At 41.0% G+C, this 15,837-nt stretch overlaps 1 protein-coding gene across 1 annotated transcript in view; it reads left to right on the top strand.

Moving 5' to 3' along the window:
* The window catches only part of LOC107096563 (probable phospholipid-transporting ATPase VD), a 42,244-nt gene that overhangs the window by 21,650 nt on the left and 4,757 nt on the right, over nucleotides 1–15,837 (top strand). The window contains exons 5-19 of the mRNA XM_015393273.1: nucleotides 2,454–2,539; nucleotides 2,643–2,749; nucleotides 6,231–6,362; nucleotides 6,493–6,605; nucleotides 7,003–7,255; nucleotides 7,414–7,631; nucleotides 11,871–12,062; nucleotides 12,138–12,801; nucleotides 13,233–13,339; nucleotides 13,527–13,653; nucleotides 13,727–13,911; nucleotides 13,991–14,261; nucleotides 14,339–14,415; nucleotides 14,513–14,638; nucleotides 14,805–15,005. Coding sequence (XP_015248759.1) covers nucleotides 2,454–2,539; nucleotides 2,643–2,749; nucleotides 6,231–6,362; nucleotides 6,493–6,605; nucleotides 7,003–7,255; nucleotides 7,414–7,631; nucleotides 11,871–12,062; nucleotides 12,138–12,801; nucleotides 13,233–13,339; nucleotides 13,527–13,653; nucleotides 13,727–13,911; nucleotides 13,991–14,261; nucleotides 14,339–14,415; nucleotides 14,513–14,638; nucleotides 14,805–15,005 — 2,859 coding nt within the window. The remainder of the gene's footprint in view (nucleotides 1–2,453; nucleotides 2,540–2,642; nucleotides 2,750–6,230; nucleotides 6,363–6,492; nucleotides 6,606–7,002; nucleotides 7,256–7,413; nucleotides 7,632–11,870; nucleotides 12,063–12,137; nucleotides 12,802–13,232; nucleotides 13,340–13,526; nucleotides 13,654–13,726; nucleotides 13,912–13,990; nucleotides 14,262–14,338; nucleotides 14,416–14,512; nucleotides 14,639–14,804; nucleotides 15,006–15,837) is intronic.

Raw genomic sequence — 15,837 nt, 5'->3', positions numbered from 1 at the left:
AAAAAGGTGCTGTAGAGGATTTTTTAAAAGATTCTCCACTTAAAAAAAAAAAGGCACATGCAAGAGCATGCACGAGTCCATTTCCCGTCTTGCACGCCCTGTTTAAAATGTGCTGTTCCCATAGCTCATACAAGCTTACTGTGTCCACATACAGCGGGGGCTATATAGTGGACTTTATAGCAAACTCAATTAGCTGCACGTTCAGACAGATGATCAGTGGTTTTTGCTCCCTGTTGGTCGAGTAACTCCTCCCCCATCGCGCAGTGCCTGCACCATCTTTGTTATTAGTCACTCCTGTCGGGTAGCAGACGGGGCCGCTGTGACAGCAAATCCCATAATGCTTTGGGAGGAGAGCTCTCTGTGCAAAGCATTCTGGGATATATCTGCCTCGTCTGGGGGCTTTCTTTTCTCTTCTCATACACTTTGTAGATTTGTTTTCTCTTATGACTCTCAGCCATTTTCAAAGAACCGCGGCGAGAAAGGTGAGCTTCAATGACTGTCTGAAAACGTAGCTCACTACTCATATCTGGCTGAAATTGCGCATGCGCAGAAAAAGATAGCTAACGGGATGAGCACGTAGGACAGCCTTATGTAAACATATCACCAGAATGACTGACAATTTGGAGGACCACTCATTTAGATGATCCACCTGGAAATAAAAGATCGTCCTCTATACCTTTAAGAAATTTTATCTGGGAAGGAAATCCTTTTGGCTGTTTATAAGTGGTAGGAATAACAAGATAATAGTCGTTCTTTTTTATTTTTCATTTGCTGAGGGAACCTAAAGATATACACTTCTGACATCACAGTAATCAAAGTCTGAAGAGGATGCAACATTCTTAATTTCGGTCCAGATTGAGTTTCCTTTCCAGTACACACAACTGCTTATGAAAACTGAAAATGAATGAAGAGTCCTTGAGGAGAATAGTAGAAAAGAATAGAAATAATATTGATCCACAGCAGGGAAATTCAGGTGTGTCAGTGGCCTCAACCCACCAAAAAGAAAACACTCCACTGTCATTAAAAAATGCATATTCAGATCAATTTCAATGTGCAACTCAAGAAAAATGCATGAATCTAAAACAGAAAAGTCACCAAAGTCATTAGACAAAAAAAGAAAAATGGAAAACAACAAAAGGCCCCCAAAAATCCCATAGATGTCACATGTCCAGTTATGTAACAGCTTCTTACATGAGGTAGGACAACAGTGATTTTTGCTTTTGGTTCTGTCCTTTTTACCCCTACTGTCTGAAATGTGAACATTTTTTTTTAAGGAAGTGATCACTCATGATAAACAACTGAGTTTAATGAAAACATTCTGACAATTGAAACCAGGTCACTGATTTCCTAGAAGTGTCCTGCATTCACAGCTGAACTTTGTCACATTTCATCACATTATTACAGAGACTTGAACATATTTAATTCTAATAAAGAACAAACATGTTGCATGATTTAAAGATTGCAGTTATATTCAGCCTCCCCTCCTGAGTCATTACTCTATCAGTGTCCAGCATTTTCGGCCAACCTTCTTATTTTAGTTCTGAGGTCCAGAGTCAGTCGGATCAAGGTCTGTGCTTTGACTCTGAGGCTCTGTGTTCTCTAATATTCTTCAGTCCCGCTGATGCCGAAACAAAACATCTGGATATAGATTTAGATCATTTACAAAATTAAACAACTATAATAACCTCCAGATGGATAACTTGTTCCTTCTAATCAACCTCTTTCTTTAGGGGCGGGGGTTTATTGCTAGCTAAAACAACAGTTTAACGTTTCCGTGACCCATATGGGCTCAGTTTATTAACAGTCAACACAGCCTACTGGATTAGGCTGCTTGCTACACAAACTGTCCGATCTTTTTCTACCCCTGTGTTGGATTTAAAACAGCAAAACAAAACCGAAAATAAAAATGAGGAACAAAAAACATAATAATTTAGTTCTTTCATTATTCAATATATATCATTACATTTATTATTTGGTATAAGTTTATCATTTTGAGTTACTAAGAGAACATTTGGATGATATTCCAGTTTATTAAGATGCACCTATATGTTAAATCTGAAACTAGCTTTTTTTTTAATGAGAGACTTTGGTTTGATCCATCTGAGATTTAAGAGAAAATAAAAGATGGTACCAGAGAAGGATAAAGCTGTGTTTATCTGAAGGTTACATCTATGTTTACTAACCATAATGCTGATAAAGTGGCTCATCTGTAGACACAGACATGCTTTGTAACAGCCACCTAGTGGCTGTTCATGATACTGTAAAAAAAACATTGCTTCAAATTAAAATATTACTTAACCAATTCTGCCTGGAAAGCACATTTTTTTATAAGGAACTCTTTTAGTTCTTACATTTCACACTGAAACCGTTTTTTTCATTTGACGTGCATTTCATGTAATGCAGCTGTGATTCAGATGTGAACTCTGATGGCCTTTGATGCGTTCATCTTCCAGGGTGCAGACTTCACTCCAGAGAACTTCACCAGTCGCATCGAGTGTGAGAACCCCAACAATGACCTGAGCAGGTTCAAAGGTTACATGTGAGTTGGATATGTTTGTATTCTGTAGATTTTGGATGCCTTAGGCAGACACTGTAAAGATTATCATCGTGGATATGTATGTAATTTTTATTTTGCATCACAGCGAGCACTCCGGGGAGGGTCGGGTCGGCCTCAACAGCAGCAACCTTCTCCTGAGGAGCTGCACCATCCGCAACACAGAGACCGTTGTCGGCATTGTGGTTTATGCTGGTGAGGCCTCATCACTAAAAGCAGAGCTGCACTTTGCCAAATGATAAAAAAAAACCTATTAAATGCGTCCACATTTTATCAGATTGTAGTCATAAACTTCATTGTATCTTAGTAAGAGATTTGGTGATGCACAAGTAATGTACGCCAACACAGAAAATATAGTCCATAATAGTGATTTCATGCTTTTTAACGTGTTTACAGATCTAAAAACTGTAGCATACATTTTAGTTTAACCCCTTTTGTTTTAATAATTATAGTAATAATAATAATTGATCTTTATTGATCAGACACTGGAGAAATTCACCTCCGCATTTAATCCATTGCCCTGGGGAGCAGTGGGCTGCCACTGTGCAGCGCCCGCGGAGCAGTGTGGGGTTAGTTTTACCCCCGCAGCAGGGTGTCGCAGTGAGTTTGTGGCAGATACTTTTGATTTATGCCCAATATTGAAGCGTGGTCTGCGCTATGTTATTCCACACCACAACGCAAGGGGGACAATCATGAAATAGCTGTGGGTCTAGATACGACTGAGGCGGTGAAGAAGTTTGGGCAAGTTTGTGCGACAAAGGGACATGAGGGTGAAAAAGAGCGGGGATCCAGGTGGAAAAAGGGTCTCAATGTTCTCACACACCACGTTCTTCTAGCTTGTCCATTTTCACGATTGGTTTTCCACAATGGCGGTGGAGAGGCGCGACAGAGGGTCTGCGGCAGGGGCGGAGGCACTTTTGCATTCACTGCAACACACACACAGACGACCTGGTTTCTGAATAGAAATCAGCCTTAAGGGATCAAAGCGGGTACTTGCAACCTTCTCAGAGCGCAAGAGCACGGCTCTAACCACCAGGCCATCACCTTCCCATTTAGCAAAAGTTGAATTTCGGTCTTATCTGACCAAAGAACCTTCTTTTAATTAATCTAAAGCTGTCACTCAATAATCTTGTCACTCTTTTATTAAGGCCAGATTCTTGGATTACATGTATTGAGGCCGTTCTACATGAACATCAGATAACATATCCCTCCCTGATTAATGTACCACTGGGTTCCTTGTTCTCAGTGTTGAAAGTTTGTTTGCTTTTTATTTTACTATATATTTTCAAATCAGTAAAAGAGGCTGAATACAAATACATCCAAAACTTTACAGCTTTTTATATGGGCGAAACATTTCAATGAGGCTCTAGTTTTTGTTAATCTGTCACAATAATCCTAATAAGTTGCCTATAAGTGGTTATAAAATGGTATAATATGCAGGGAATGTTATGTATATGCCAATAGGTTCCCTGGGACGAGGCATGCGGGTAAAACTTATTTTCTGTCCTACCATCACAGACATAAACATGAAGGCTTTGCTAAAGTCTGTTAGGAATGTAGCTGGAACCCTGTGCTTTTATTGGACATAACCAACGTGAAGCTTTTAAACATCAAATATGTAATAAAGCAACAGTTAAGTGTAGTGGAGGAACTGTTATGCTGTAGATTTGTTACTCTTTCTAAAACTGAACCTTGTTAGATAAAATGCCGTATTTACAATTAAACTACATTGTGTTTTGGTGACTAAAAATAAAACGGGGTCAACGGTTCTTGCAGCAGGGCTATGATTAAAAATGTATTTCCTGTAAGTCAATACATGAATGGTTCATCAAACATGTACAATAAACTTTCATTTCCATTTCAGACAACATCCTATAGAAAAGCTTTAGTTTGATATTGCATTGTATAATTTTAGTTGTATTTATCTTCTTCTTTTTTATAGGGCCATATATGTTCTATTTGTGTTTGTGACTTATTTTCCACAGCCATCAATCTTAATACATATTGTATTCAGCGTCTGACATTTTAATTACATGCTCGCTGGTAGGTTGTAGGTTGTAAAACCACGCCTGCTCTGTGGACAGTGTTGTTTTATTCTAAGTGTAAACTATGCTGGTGGAAGCACTACCAGTATCAGATTCAGTTCTGCTGTTGATATACTCTCTATGACTATAGAGGTTAAACCAAAGCCAGAGCAGCAGCTCTGAATGCAGTGTACACTCTAAACATGGCAGAGGTCACTCAGGCTTGTCATTCACTCTGCGGGCATCAAATGTCTGTTTAGTTTACTCATTCAACCCCTTCCATTCCAATTTCATTCGTTTTCTATAAGCCTGAACGCAGAAAGTCGTGTTGCTCAGATTTTCTGCCCCAAGTTATCGCTTTATAAATGACTATAAACGGATTTTTTGTCTTTTTCTCCACTGTTACCTCAGCTCACCTGGAGATTCCTTTCTGCATAGTTCTTTAAGTTACCACTGCAGTGTTTCAGCCAGGTTAAGGTCTGGATTTTAACAATACAATGTACTGATTGCGGGAACTGTGACCATTGGTTGATGACCCACTTTTGGCTAAGACTTAGTTGGAAGACAAGTGGCCTTAGAAATGCTTTAGGTTGACATTGTTACAAAGAGAGCACGGTTAACTCAATCACTGCAGGGGACCTAGGTCCTTTTGATGTTTGTCAGCTCTTGCTCCACTATGCTTAACAGTAGGGATATGGGGAAAAAATCGTTTTTGCGATATATCGTGATTTTGGGCTGCCTTAATACAATATCGATCTTTCAGTTCCTGGTATCGATTTTTTTTTAAAAACTAAATATTTTTACCTAAAACTGAGGGGAAGTGGGCTACCTCCGCACCGCCACTCTGTCAGATGACGTACCTGTCGTGGAGGCACTCACAGTGGATACCATCCATCGCGAGGGGTGCTGTGCCTATCTCCAGCTGTCAATGGGCGAGAGGTGGGGTACACCCTGGACAGGCCGCCAGTCCATCGCAGGGCAACACAGAGACAAAAAAACACTCACGCACACACTCACACCTAAGGAGAATTTTAGAAAAGCCAATTAACCTAACAGTCATGTTTTTGGTCTGTGGAAGGAAGCCGGAGTACCCAGAGAGAACCCATGCATGCTCAGGGAGAACATGCAAACTCCATGCTTAAAGACCCCGGGCTGGGAATCTAACCCGGAACCTTCTTGCTGCAAGGCAGCAGTGCCACCCACCGTGCCACTTGGTAGCACCACATGGATACCAAAACTTATCATAAATACCTTCTGATGAACATACAGAGCACTGGCTTTTTTATGTATACATTAAATTTTGATAGGAAAAAATATTGCAATATATAGTGACATTGCAATATTGTGATAATATGGTATCATGATCAAGTACTGCGATACATATCGTATCGCAACACCCATGCTGATACTCTCCCCAACTTAACAGCTAGTATCAAATGTATCATGTATCTCTAAGCTTGGTGCTGTGCATTATTAAACAAAACATTTCTACTTTGGTCTCATAGTCCTTTAGTTCAATCCAGTGCAGCTAAGTTTTTTTTTTTTCTATTGTGAGTTCTCAATAGGTATATTGAGAAAATAATCTTGCATTTCTGCTGAACCCTCAGTATTGCAGAAAACCAAGTGTTCTGTTTTCCCTTTGCATGACTCAGGTCATGAGACCAAGGCTATGATGAACAACAGCGGGCCGAGGTACAAGCGCAGCCAGCTGGAGAAGCGTCTGAACACAGACGTCCTGTGGTGCGTGGTCCTCCTCATTGTCATGTGTCTGGCATCAGCTGTAGGTGCGTAGCAACAGACACTCAAATAAAACCTTGAAATAAAGCAGAAAGTGTTTAGATTTCAATAGTTTCTGCTGCTATTTAGGAATTTAACTTTGTTATAAGCTGCGATGTTTTCTTTTTGCATTTTCAGGTCATGGTTTCTGGCTGAAAAGCTTTAAAGACTCAGTCTTTCAGGTCGCTGGAGAAACCTCCCCAGCTCTCGCTGGGTTCTATGTGTTTTGGACTATGATCATCGTACTCCAGGTGTGACCTAAGGCGTCTCTTCTAACAATAGTGATTGACCCGTTTCAGGATGAAAATTATACAACTTTAAACGTTTTAAAAGTCTTTAAATACCAGTAATTTCTTTTTTTGATCAAACAATTTAACAGAAATATTTTGCACCCATAAATGAATTAAATACCTTGCTTTTTTAAGTATTTAGAGAACAAACTTCTATCAGGAAAGTACAGTTTAATGCTACAGCACAGTTTTAAAGAGATCTTGAACGCATCATGTCAGTTAAGGAAAGATGGTCCTGTTTGGTTTCTCCTTAAAGAAATAATATGTTTATTAGAGACTAAAATTTGCTCACCTGGTACCATGTTAGGAAAATGTATTATTTTCCTCTCATGTTCATCCTGGGTCTTTTTTCCAACAGGTGCTGATCCCAATTTCCTTGTACGTCTCCATTGAGATTGTGAAGCTTGGTCAGATCTACTTCATCCACAACGACTTGGACTTTTACAATGAGGAGCTGGACTCCAGGATCCAGTGCCGGGCCCTCAACATCACAGAGGATCTGGGTCAGATCCAGTACATTTTCTCGGACAAGACGGGAACGCTGACAGAGAACAAGATGGTGTTCCGTCGCTGCAGTATTTACGGGGTGGAATACCCTCATTTGGAAAACGGTGAGATGCTAGAATAAATTTCCTCGCCATTTGATGGTGTGGGATTGTCGCTGCTGTGAGGAATTTGAGATTTAATGATTCAAGTTTTTTACACTGGTGGGTTTTTTCCTACTGTTTATCAGTATTCTGACAAATTTAACCTCCATATTATTCTTTAGCGCGAAGGCTGGAGGTGTACGAGGCGGAGCAGAACGAAGGAGCTGGGCGCACGACAACTCTGAAGTCTGCCTGCAGTAGGAAATCTCTGAGCTGTCGTTCTTTGAGCTGCAACCGCAGCTCGGTGTCTCTGCATACCCTCACCGCAGAGTCATCTGAGGAGGAGGACCAGCTGTCCAATCATGCCGCAGCGAGGACCGGTGCCTTCTGCAGCCGCATGGTCAGACTCATTTCTTTTTGTGTTTTCCAGCTCAGGCAGCAAGATTTTAACTCTCTGTTGCTGTCTTGTTCTGATTTGACAAGGAGATCCTATAAATATTACAGCCCAATGCTTATTTATTGTTTATATGTTATTTATGGCTTAGAAAAATAAATGGGATTATGCTTAAATTATGCTTAATAGGGACATTTTTTTTTTCTTTTGCATGAAACTTTATGTAACTACTGTTCACTGAAGGATAGGAAAAAAGTACAAAATGTGTACACCTCCAAAAAAGGCCCATAAGGTAGCTGCCCTCCGGATGCAGTGAGCTCTCATAGCATAAGGCATTGGGTACCTTCTGTTGCTGTAAGCAAGAGAAATGGCCTCTATAATCCTACAAGAAAGTCTCTCTCTAGACCTAGGGTCAGCAACCTGCGGCTCTTTAGCGCCCCCTTGCAGCTCACTGGAGCTTTTTATAAATGAATGAAAATAGAAAAATATGTTTTTTTGTTTTAATAAAGTATAGGAGGACAAACAAACATTCGTTGTTTTCCAGTGCTGTAAAAACATGTATGCTACATAAATTTAAAGAAATTTAAACATTCCTATTCCTAAGATTTGCGTCATAGACTGCAACCCACGTTTCACCGTGGCATGATGCCAGGCAGGTGGCAGTTGTAAAGAAAGCGGTGGGTGCACTGCAATTAGATTTTACTGGCTTTTTTTCGTTTACACAGCCTGCTAACCTTATCAACAGGCTGCTGTTGCAGGCTGAGTTTTATTGCACTGTTAAAAAGGGAGAAAAGAGGGTTGTACCACATTATAACTGTGGTTTAAAGAGGACTGCATTTTATCTGCACATGGTTTGAAATCCCAGGAGTCCTATTATTCATATTCTTTTTTTTTTTTTAAACCATCAAAATAAAAATAAAACAAAAAATCAGATTTCTTTATTGTACAGTGGTTCTATAATTCCATCAATACAAGAAAACATATTACATTAATACTGTAATGGAAGTTAAACTTAAAGCACAAAATATCGTACAGCACATTAGTCACATGGTGTGACATTTTCTCCAGGATTCACTGCAGAGAAAATAAACATTTGATTATGAATGCTTATGTATTTAAGCCTAATTAGGCATTTTGATAGTTGGCTAATATACATGTATAGGAGGCTTATATAGGACTTTTTAAAATGATGTGGCTTCAGGCAGATCTGTTTTTTGGTCATATATGGCTCTTTCAACATTTTGGGTTGCCAACACCTGGTGTAGACAGAACTCTCTCCTTTGATGGGTTGGCAATGCACACAAACAGCAGATCCTCACTTAGATTCAGCCGCCCAGGGACACAAGTAGCCAGGATAGAGTGTATGTTGCACCACTGCAAAGCGATCAAAGCCTTAGAAGAGGCAGATACATTTGTGCATCATCAGGAGACCCAAGAGGCACTACTGCGATCATAGATACTGTGGTAACCCCATTGAAGATCAATGTTTGCTTCACAGTTTAAACTAAGCAAGGCAGTGGTAAGCTGCTTTTACTATTTTATCTATCTAAGAGCGGGCTGTCCTAGCAGAGAGGTGCTGCCCCCTCTTGAAACTCAAGAGGTATAGACTTAATTGTAAGGTCTTTTGATACTGACTTTTTTTCCACACAGATGGTTATTGGAACATTTTAAACATTCATACAAAGATTTTGAAAAACTGTGCCCTGAGAAAAATTTGAAGTGTCCAAACTTATAGAATATGATGTGAGTGGAGAGATTACAGTATACTATGTTGAACCTTCAGTAATCCCCAGGCATAGGGGATACACTTTGTGCTCGTTCTAAAAGCCTGAAGCTGCAGCCCTGAGGACAGGGACGAACAGAAGACTTCTACCGCTTCACATGGGATTGCTTTGTGCTCACTTCCAACCACAAAGCCTAATTGGAATGTTTTGAAATGAGCATGTAGCAGATAAACACACATACCAGCAAGCAGCAGTGGAAAATACCAACAAAAGTGGTTGAACTTGACTTCCAAGCGGCCTTTTGGGAAAAAAAAAAAAACAAAGCCAACCAGCAGCAGCAACTAGCCTGACTAGCAGAGGGTTTCTTTGTGGAGTAAAGAGCATAATAACTAAATAATATCAGTGACAACAGACAGATATAGTGTGGGCCGTGCCTGTTAGTTGTCCTAATCACGTTATTCGCCTAGAAGGTGTAAATAGAAGTGGCTTCAGCCAGGAAATGGAGGCTGTGATGTGCCGTACTCATGTGTTATACTGTGTGAATGGGCTAAAAGGGAACTCTCAAAAGTAACGTCTTTTGGCATTTATACAAAAACCAAACTGATTTGTTTTTGTCTTTTCTTTTTTGCTGTAGAACTTAACCATAAAGCAAAGCTCTTTTTCAACATAACAGTGATCTGATAACACAAAGGCATAATTTCAACAAATGAGTGCAAATCAGTGAGAACAGATTCCAATCATTGCGTAGCTATGTTCCAACATTCATGGCGCTCATTTCGGTTTGTAAGGAAATTGTGAATAACAATCAAATTTGATGCTAGTTTCTGGTGTTTAAATAAATTATTACATTCGTTATTATTGCATAAATCGAAAGATAATTCAAGGCTCCCAGGGCAAGTATTGAATCTGATTTTACTTTTTTTTTTTTCTTTTTTTTTTTTGACTATTTATAATTAGGAAGGCCATGGCGTGTCCAATCCATTTTCTATCATGTTTAGAAGGGATTTATCATACAGTGCTCCCAAGAGAAAGCAAAACATCTCTCCATAGAGTATAAAGGGGATACAATAGTGCACAGTGACTGAACGCTCAGAAAAGAGACAGTTCATTTTAAAAAAGACACAAAACCCTTGCCTGCCTAAATTGGTACTCTGATTTCTGTTATTTTACACAATCGTTCTTTGGATTGGTAATTTTGATTGACATTTTTCTGCAGAATTGTAAGCTCAGAGTTTGATGATGTCACATGGCAGAGAGGTTGTACGGACGTTAAAAATTGATAAACCTTTAAATTAGGGGTGCTTTCATGCACGAATCTATCCTGTTTATTTATAGATCAAAATAAAGTTATCTGCTTCCTCTTTTTATCTAGTGAGTCTTACACTCACTTGTAGGGTTGAGAGTTTTCTGTAAAATCCGCACAAGGTTCACGTGTCCAAACTGTAATTTACTCCCATTATTTTCAGCTGTAAATTATAGTCTTCAAAATGGATTTTAACTCCCTCCTTTATCTATCATGTTATGACTACTTCCATAGAAACGTTAAACTGAAAAATAAAGAATGTGAAAAACTATCCTGATTTTTAGGATTTCTGGTCTTAAAAATATAAACCTGAGCTTTCAAAGTAAAGCTTCTAAAACAATTGAAATAGGTTCTGTAACCTAAGGTTGCTGTATGTTTGAGGTATGATACCGAGACCTCTTAACATGTTTCGAAAGACCTTTTCTAGTTAATGTTTAGATTTTGAAACACCTAGACGATGCAGCTTGAACACATCTTCAGTGAAGGACCCAGGGTCGTAGGGTGTTTCGGGTCTTTGATCTTCTGACACCCTCGCCTGGGCGACTCAACCAGGGTTGATCAAGCCCCAGTTTGTGTTCAAGCAGCACGCTACTCCATGCGTCTCCCCTCTTGATCCACAACCACCCTTGGGTTTTTCAGTGGCCTCACTGATGTTTCTGGTGTCTCTTCTCTAAAGCAACACCTAATGCCAAGGAGCCTGAAAGCCCGAGCACAGTTTGACTTAGGAAGCCCCTGCAGCCAGGCTTCGATTAGCTCACTATGGGTCCTCTATCCACAGCCTCTGCATGCCTCAATCAGCTCAAGATATTTAGCGTTTTTCTTTTTGTGAGCCTCCTCCATCCTTTCCTCCCAGGGGACTATAAGGTCCAATAGCACAACTTGCTTTGTCAGGTCAGATGTTAAGACTAGATCTGGTGTCAGTGACGTCCTTGCAATATGCTCTGGGTACTTAAACTGCCTCCCGAGGTCCACATGCAACTGTCATGGCTAGCAGTCCAGTTGTGAAATGCTACCATTTAGCATTAACTGTGTAAAAACATCTGTAAGACTTTCTTTGATTTAAGTAGAAGTTGAGGCCCCTTTATGAATTTCCTAGACATTATTAGTAGAGAAAAACAATGTGTAAAATATTTGTTTAAAGACTGGTAAGTGTATGAAAATAAAGAGATTATTCTGGACCCATATTGCTGACTTAACTCCTGTTGGGTTTTTCCTCAGGCCCAGGATGTGGTCCCAGACCCTGAGCTGGTGAGGAAATTGAGCAAGCTTTGCTCCTCCAATCTGCATTTAAGAGACAGCGCCTCTGATAACATATCCAGCCTGGAGCTGACCTACATTACTGACTTCTTCCTGGCTCTGGCCATTTGTAACAGCGTGGTGGTGTCTTCGCCCAGCCAGCCCCGCCACATGGTGAGAAGGAACTACCTCTGTTAGGCCCTGGTTTAACGATGTGGATCACTTAAAATGTTCTGGTTTACCCTGCAGGTAACTGAATCCCAAGCACCTGTGAGGTCTCTGGAGGAGATTAAGCTGTTGTTCCAACGCCTCAACTTCTATTCATTCTCCCCTCCCCAAATCAAAGGAAGTCCTCGCAGTTTCACAAGTAAGCTGTTCACTCGTGGAAAAACTGGCTCCTTTGCCTTCAACACCCCACCCAGCAACGGCGCAGACAGCTCAGACCAGGATCTTAAGAACAGCCAGGAAAGCTGCAAACTAAAGAGTGAAGTGGACCCGACTGACCGAGGGGATTCTACCGCCACAGGGAGTGAGGAGGATCTGGAGAACTTCAGTAAGGAAAAGGGAGGCGGTGACGGGGATGCACGGAATGTGGAAGAGCTGTGCAGAGATATGGAACCAGAAGAGAACGGTGACGATGAGCTGCTGTATGAGGCAGAGAGTCCTGACGAGGCGGCTCTGGTCTACGCTGCCCGGGCGTATCACTGCACCCTAAAAGGCCGCTCAGCTGAGAGCCTGCTGGTAGACCTGCCAGGAATCGGCTCTCTGGCTGTACAGCTGCTTCACATCCTGCCTTTTGACTCCAACAGGAAGAGGATGTCTGTGGTGGTCCGGCATCCTCTAACGGGACAGGTAGTGGTGTACACCAAGGGAGCAGACTCCGTCATCATGGACCTGGCTGAAACACAGAAAGGTAAAGACTCAAGAGAAATTCTGATATGAACCCAATGATTATTAGATCGACTGTAAGATCTGGACAGACATATAAATAAGTTAATTTATTCAAATTATTTATTTTAAAATATATTTTCAAAAAGTAAAACTTTCCATTCTGATGTAAGTTTTTTTGTCTTAGATTTTATTTTCTACTACAGAAATGCTTATGACCATGATATTGTTATGTTATGCTACAGTAATGTCTTTGAAAAGGCCAGGATTTCCACATAGCTATCCTCTTTTTGATAAGAAAACAATTTTTTTTTTTTTTTTTTCATCTGTGAGCCTTGATGATGATATTCATACTAATATTAAAACCTTCAAAAATCATTAATTGGTGAATTTCGATATTATTTATTTTTTCTTTCGGCAAACAAATCTGATCTTTTTGTCACTTTTTGTTTCCAGGTTCAGAACAGGTTCAGGAGTTTTACTGCAAGATCAAGGAAAAAACCCAAAAACATCTGGATATGTACGCTAGAGAAGGCCTCCGTACGCTCTGCATTGCTAAAAAGGTTACCCACTGACCCACTATTATGTTTTTGGTTGTTTAGATGCAACTTTTTACCCCTCCATTATGCTGCCATTTCCTCATATAAAAAAAAGGATTTCTCCTTCCAGTATTCCAAATAATTGGAATATTAGGATATTTGGAATATTGGAATCGACCTCTCTTGAACTTCTCCTTATTTGCATGGACAGGTTCTAGAAGAAGAGGAGTATGAAGTTTGGCTTAAGAGGCAGCTGCTTGCAGAGAGCAGCATTGAGAACCAAGAGGAGCTGCTGCTGGACTCTGCTCAAAGGCTGGAGACTGACCTCACTCTCCTGGGTAGGAGATTTGACATTCAGACCTCCTCTGCATCGAAGCTGCAAACAGCAACGCTTAATATGTTTGTGTGCAGGCTGCACAGGGATTGTGGACAGGCTACAGGAGGATGTCCCAGAGACGATAGAAGCCCTGCAGGAGGCTGGGGTGAAGGTGTGGGTTCTCACCGGAGACAAACAGGAGACGGCCGTCAACGTAGCCAACGCCTGCAGACTGCTCCGCTCCAACGATCAACTGTTGACCGCCAATTGTGGAAGCAAGGTCAGGCGCTACTGGACTTCTTTGGGAGCTTATTTCAGGCCCCAACATTTCATTAACTGATCTTTTTTTTCCTCCTCAGGATGCATTAGCAGCTCTGCTTGAGGAGCTTTTAATTGAAGTCCAGAATGGCGAGAACGGAGAAGAGCCTTCTTTTGACAGCACCAGCAGCTTCATCCTGGTGATTGATGGCCGGACGCTGGAGTGGGCCCTGCAGGAGGAACTGAAGGAAAGTTTTTTGCAGCTGAGCTGTAAATGTAAAGCAGTCATCTGCTGCCGATCCACGCCACTCCAGAAGAGCAAAGTGGTCCAGCTCATACGGGACAAGATTGGTGTCATGACGCTGGCCGTGGGTAAGGAGGCTGTCAGGGCAGTGATACTATCAGAGAAGTAGGAGGAAAATGCATCTTAAGACGTTTTTATGTTTAAGGCGATGGAGCGAATGACGTGAGCATGATTCAGGTAGCTGATGTTGGAATCGGGATATCTGGTCAGGAGGGGATGCAGGTGAGAGAACTCAGCTGCTGCAGCTTTAACAGAAACACAGCCGGATATTTTAACCGGGGATTGAAATGTTTTTCTGTCCCTTTGCTTCTCTCTGCAGGCTGTTATGTCCAGTGACTTCGCCATCTCAAGATTCAAACACCTCAAAAAGTTGCTGCTGGTTCACGGCCACTGGTGCTACAACCGCCTTGCAAACATGATCCTCTACTTCATCTACAAGAATGTGGTAAGAACAGTTTCACCTCGGCTTACTCTTTTAGGTTTTAAAATTATTCATCATTTGATCTCTTTCTACTCAACTGTGGGTGCCTTGGTGAATTCTACTTTTAAAAACATCCACCTCTGGAAGAGATGTTGATTGGAGACCAAACTCTGTCTTTTTTTTCATGCAGATGTATGTGAATCTGCTGTTCTGGTATCAATTCTTCTGCGGCTTCTCTGGGGCTGTCATGATCAACTCCTGGGTGCTCATCCTCTTTAATCTAGTCTTCACATCAGTACCTCCTATCATCTACGGCGTCCTCGACCAAGACATGCCAGCAGACACCCTGATGAAGCTTCCTGAGCTCTATGGAGCGGCACAGACCGCCAAGGTAATCCCCTGAGGTCTGGGAAGGGGATCTATCATTTTAAGACCTGCGGTCACAGCATATTTTATTTTATTTTGTTTTTTCAAACCATTAAAAAAACTGACACTCTCATAAAAAAAATGTTTTACTGTAGGTATAAATATCACTCGAACCTCTAATTTCTTGTCTGTGTTCTTTTGCCTATCTTAATCTTTTTCTTTTATTGGCCAGTCTCACATATGGCTTTTTCTTTGCCACTCTGCCCTGAAGCCCAGAATCCTGCAGCCGCTTCTTCACTGTAGATGTTGACACTTGTGTTTTGCGGGTACTATTTAATGAAGATGCCAGTTGGGGACCTGTGAGGCGTCTGTTTCTCAAACTAGAGACTCTAATGTACTTATCTTCTTGCTCAGTTGTGCAACACGGCCTCCCACTTCTTTTTCTACTCTGGTTAGAGCCTGTTTGTGCTGTCCTCTGAAGGGAGTAGAGTACACACCGTTCTAGGAAATCTTCAATTTCTTAGCAATTTATCTCACGTAATAGCCTTCATTTCTAAGAACAAGAATAGACTGTCGTGTTTAAGATGAAAGTTATCTTTTTCTGGCCATTTTGAGCCTTTAATTGACCCCACTAATGCGATGCTCAAAGGAAGGTCAGCTTTGTAGCTTCTGTAATGAGGCAAACTGTTTTCAGATGTGTGAACATGATTGTGCAAGGGTTTTCTAATCATCAATTAGCCTTCTGAGCCAATGAGCAAACACATTGTACAATTAGAACACTGGAGTGATAGTTGCTGAATATCGGCCTTTATACACCTATGTAGATATTGCACCAAAAACCAGACATTTGCAGCTAG

Source organism: Cyprinodon variegatus, unplaced genomic scaffold (assembly GCF_000732505.1).
Source record: "Cyprinodon variegatus isolate N-32 unplaced genomic scaffold, C_variegatus-1.0 Scaffold633, whole genome shotgun sequence".
In the NCBI taxonomy this organism is placed as follows: Eukaryota; Metazoa; Chordata; class Actinopteri; order Cyprinodontiformes; family Cyprinodontidae; genus Cyprinodon; species Cyprinodon variegatus.
This window is presented reverse-complemented; position numbering and strand designations above follow the sequence as displayed.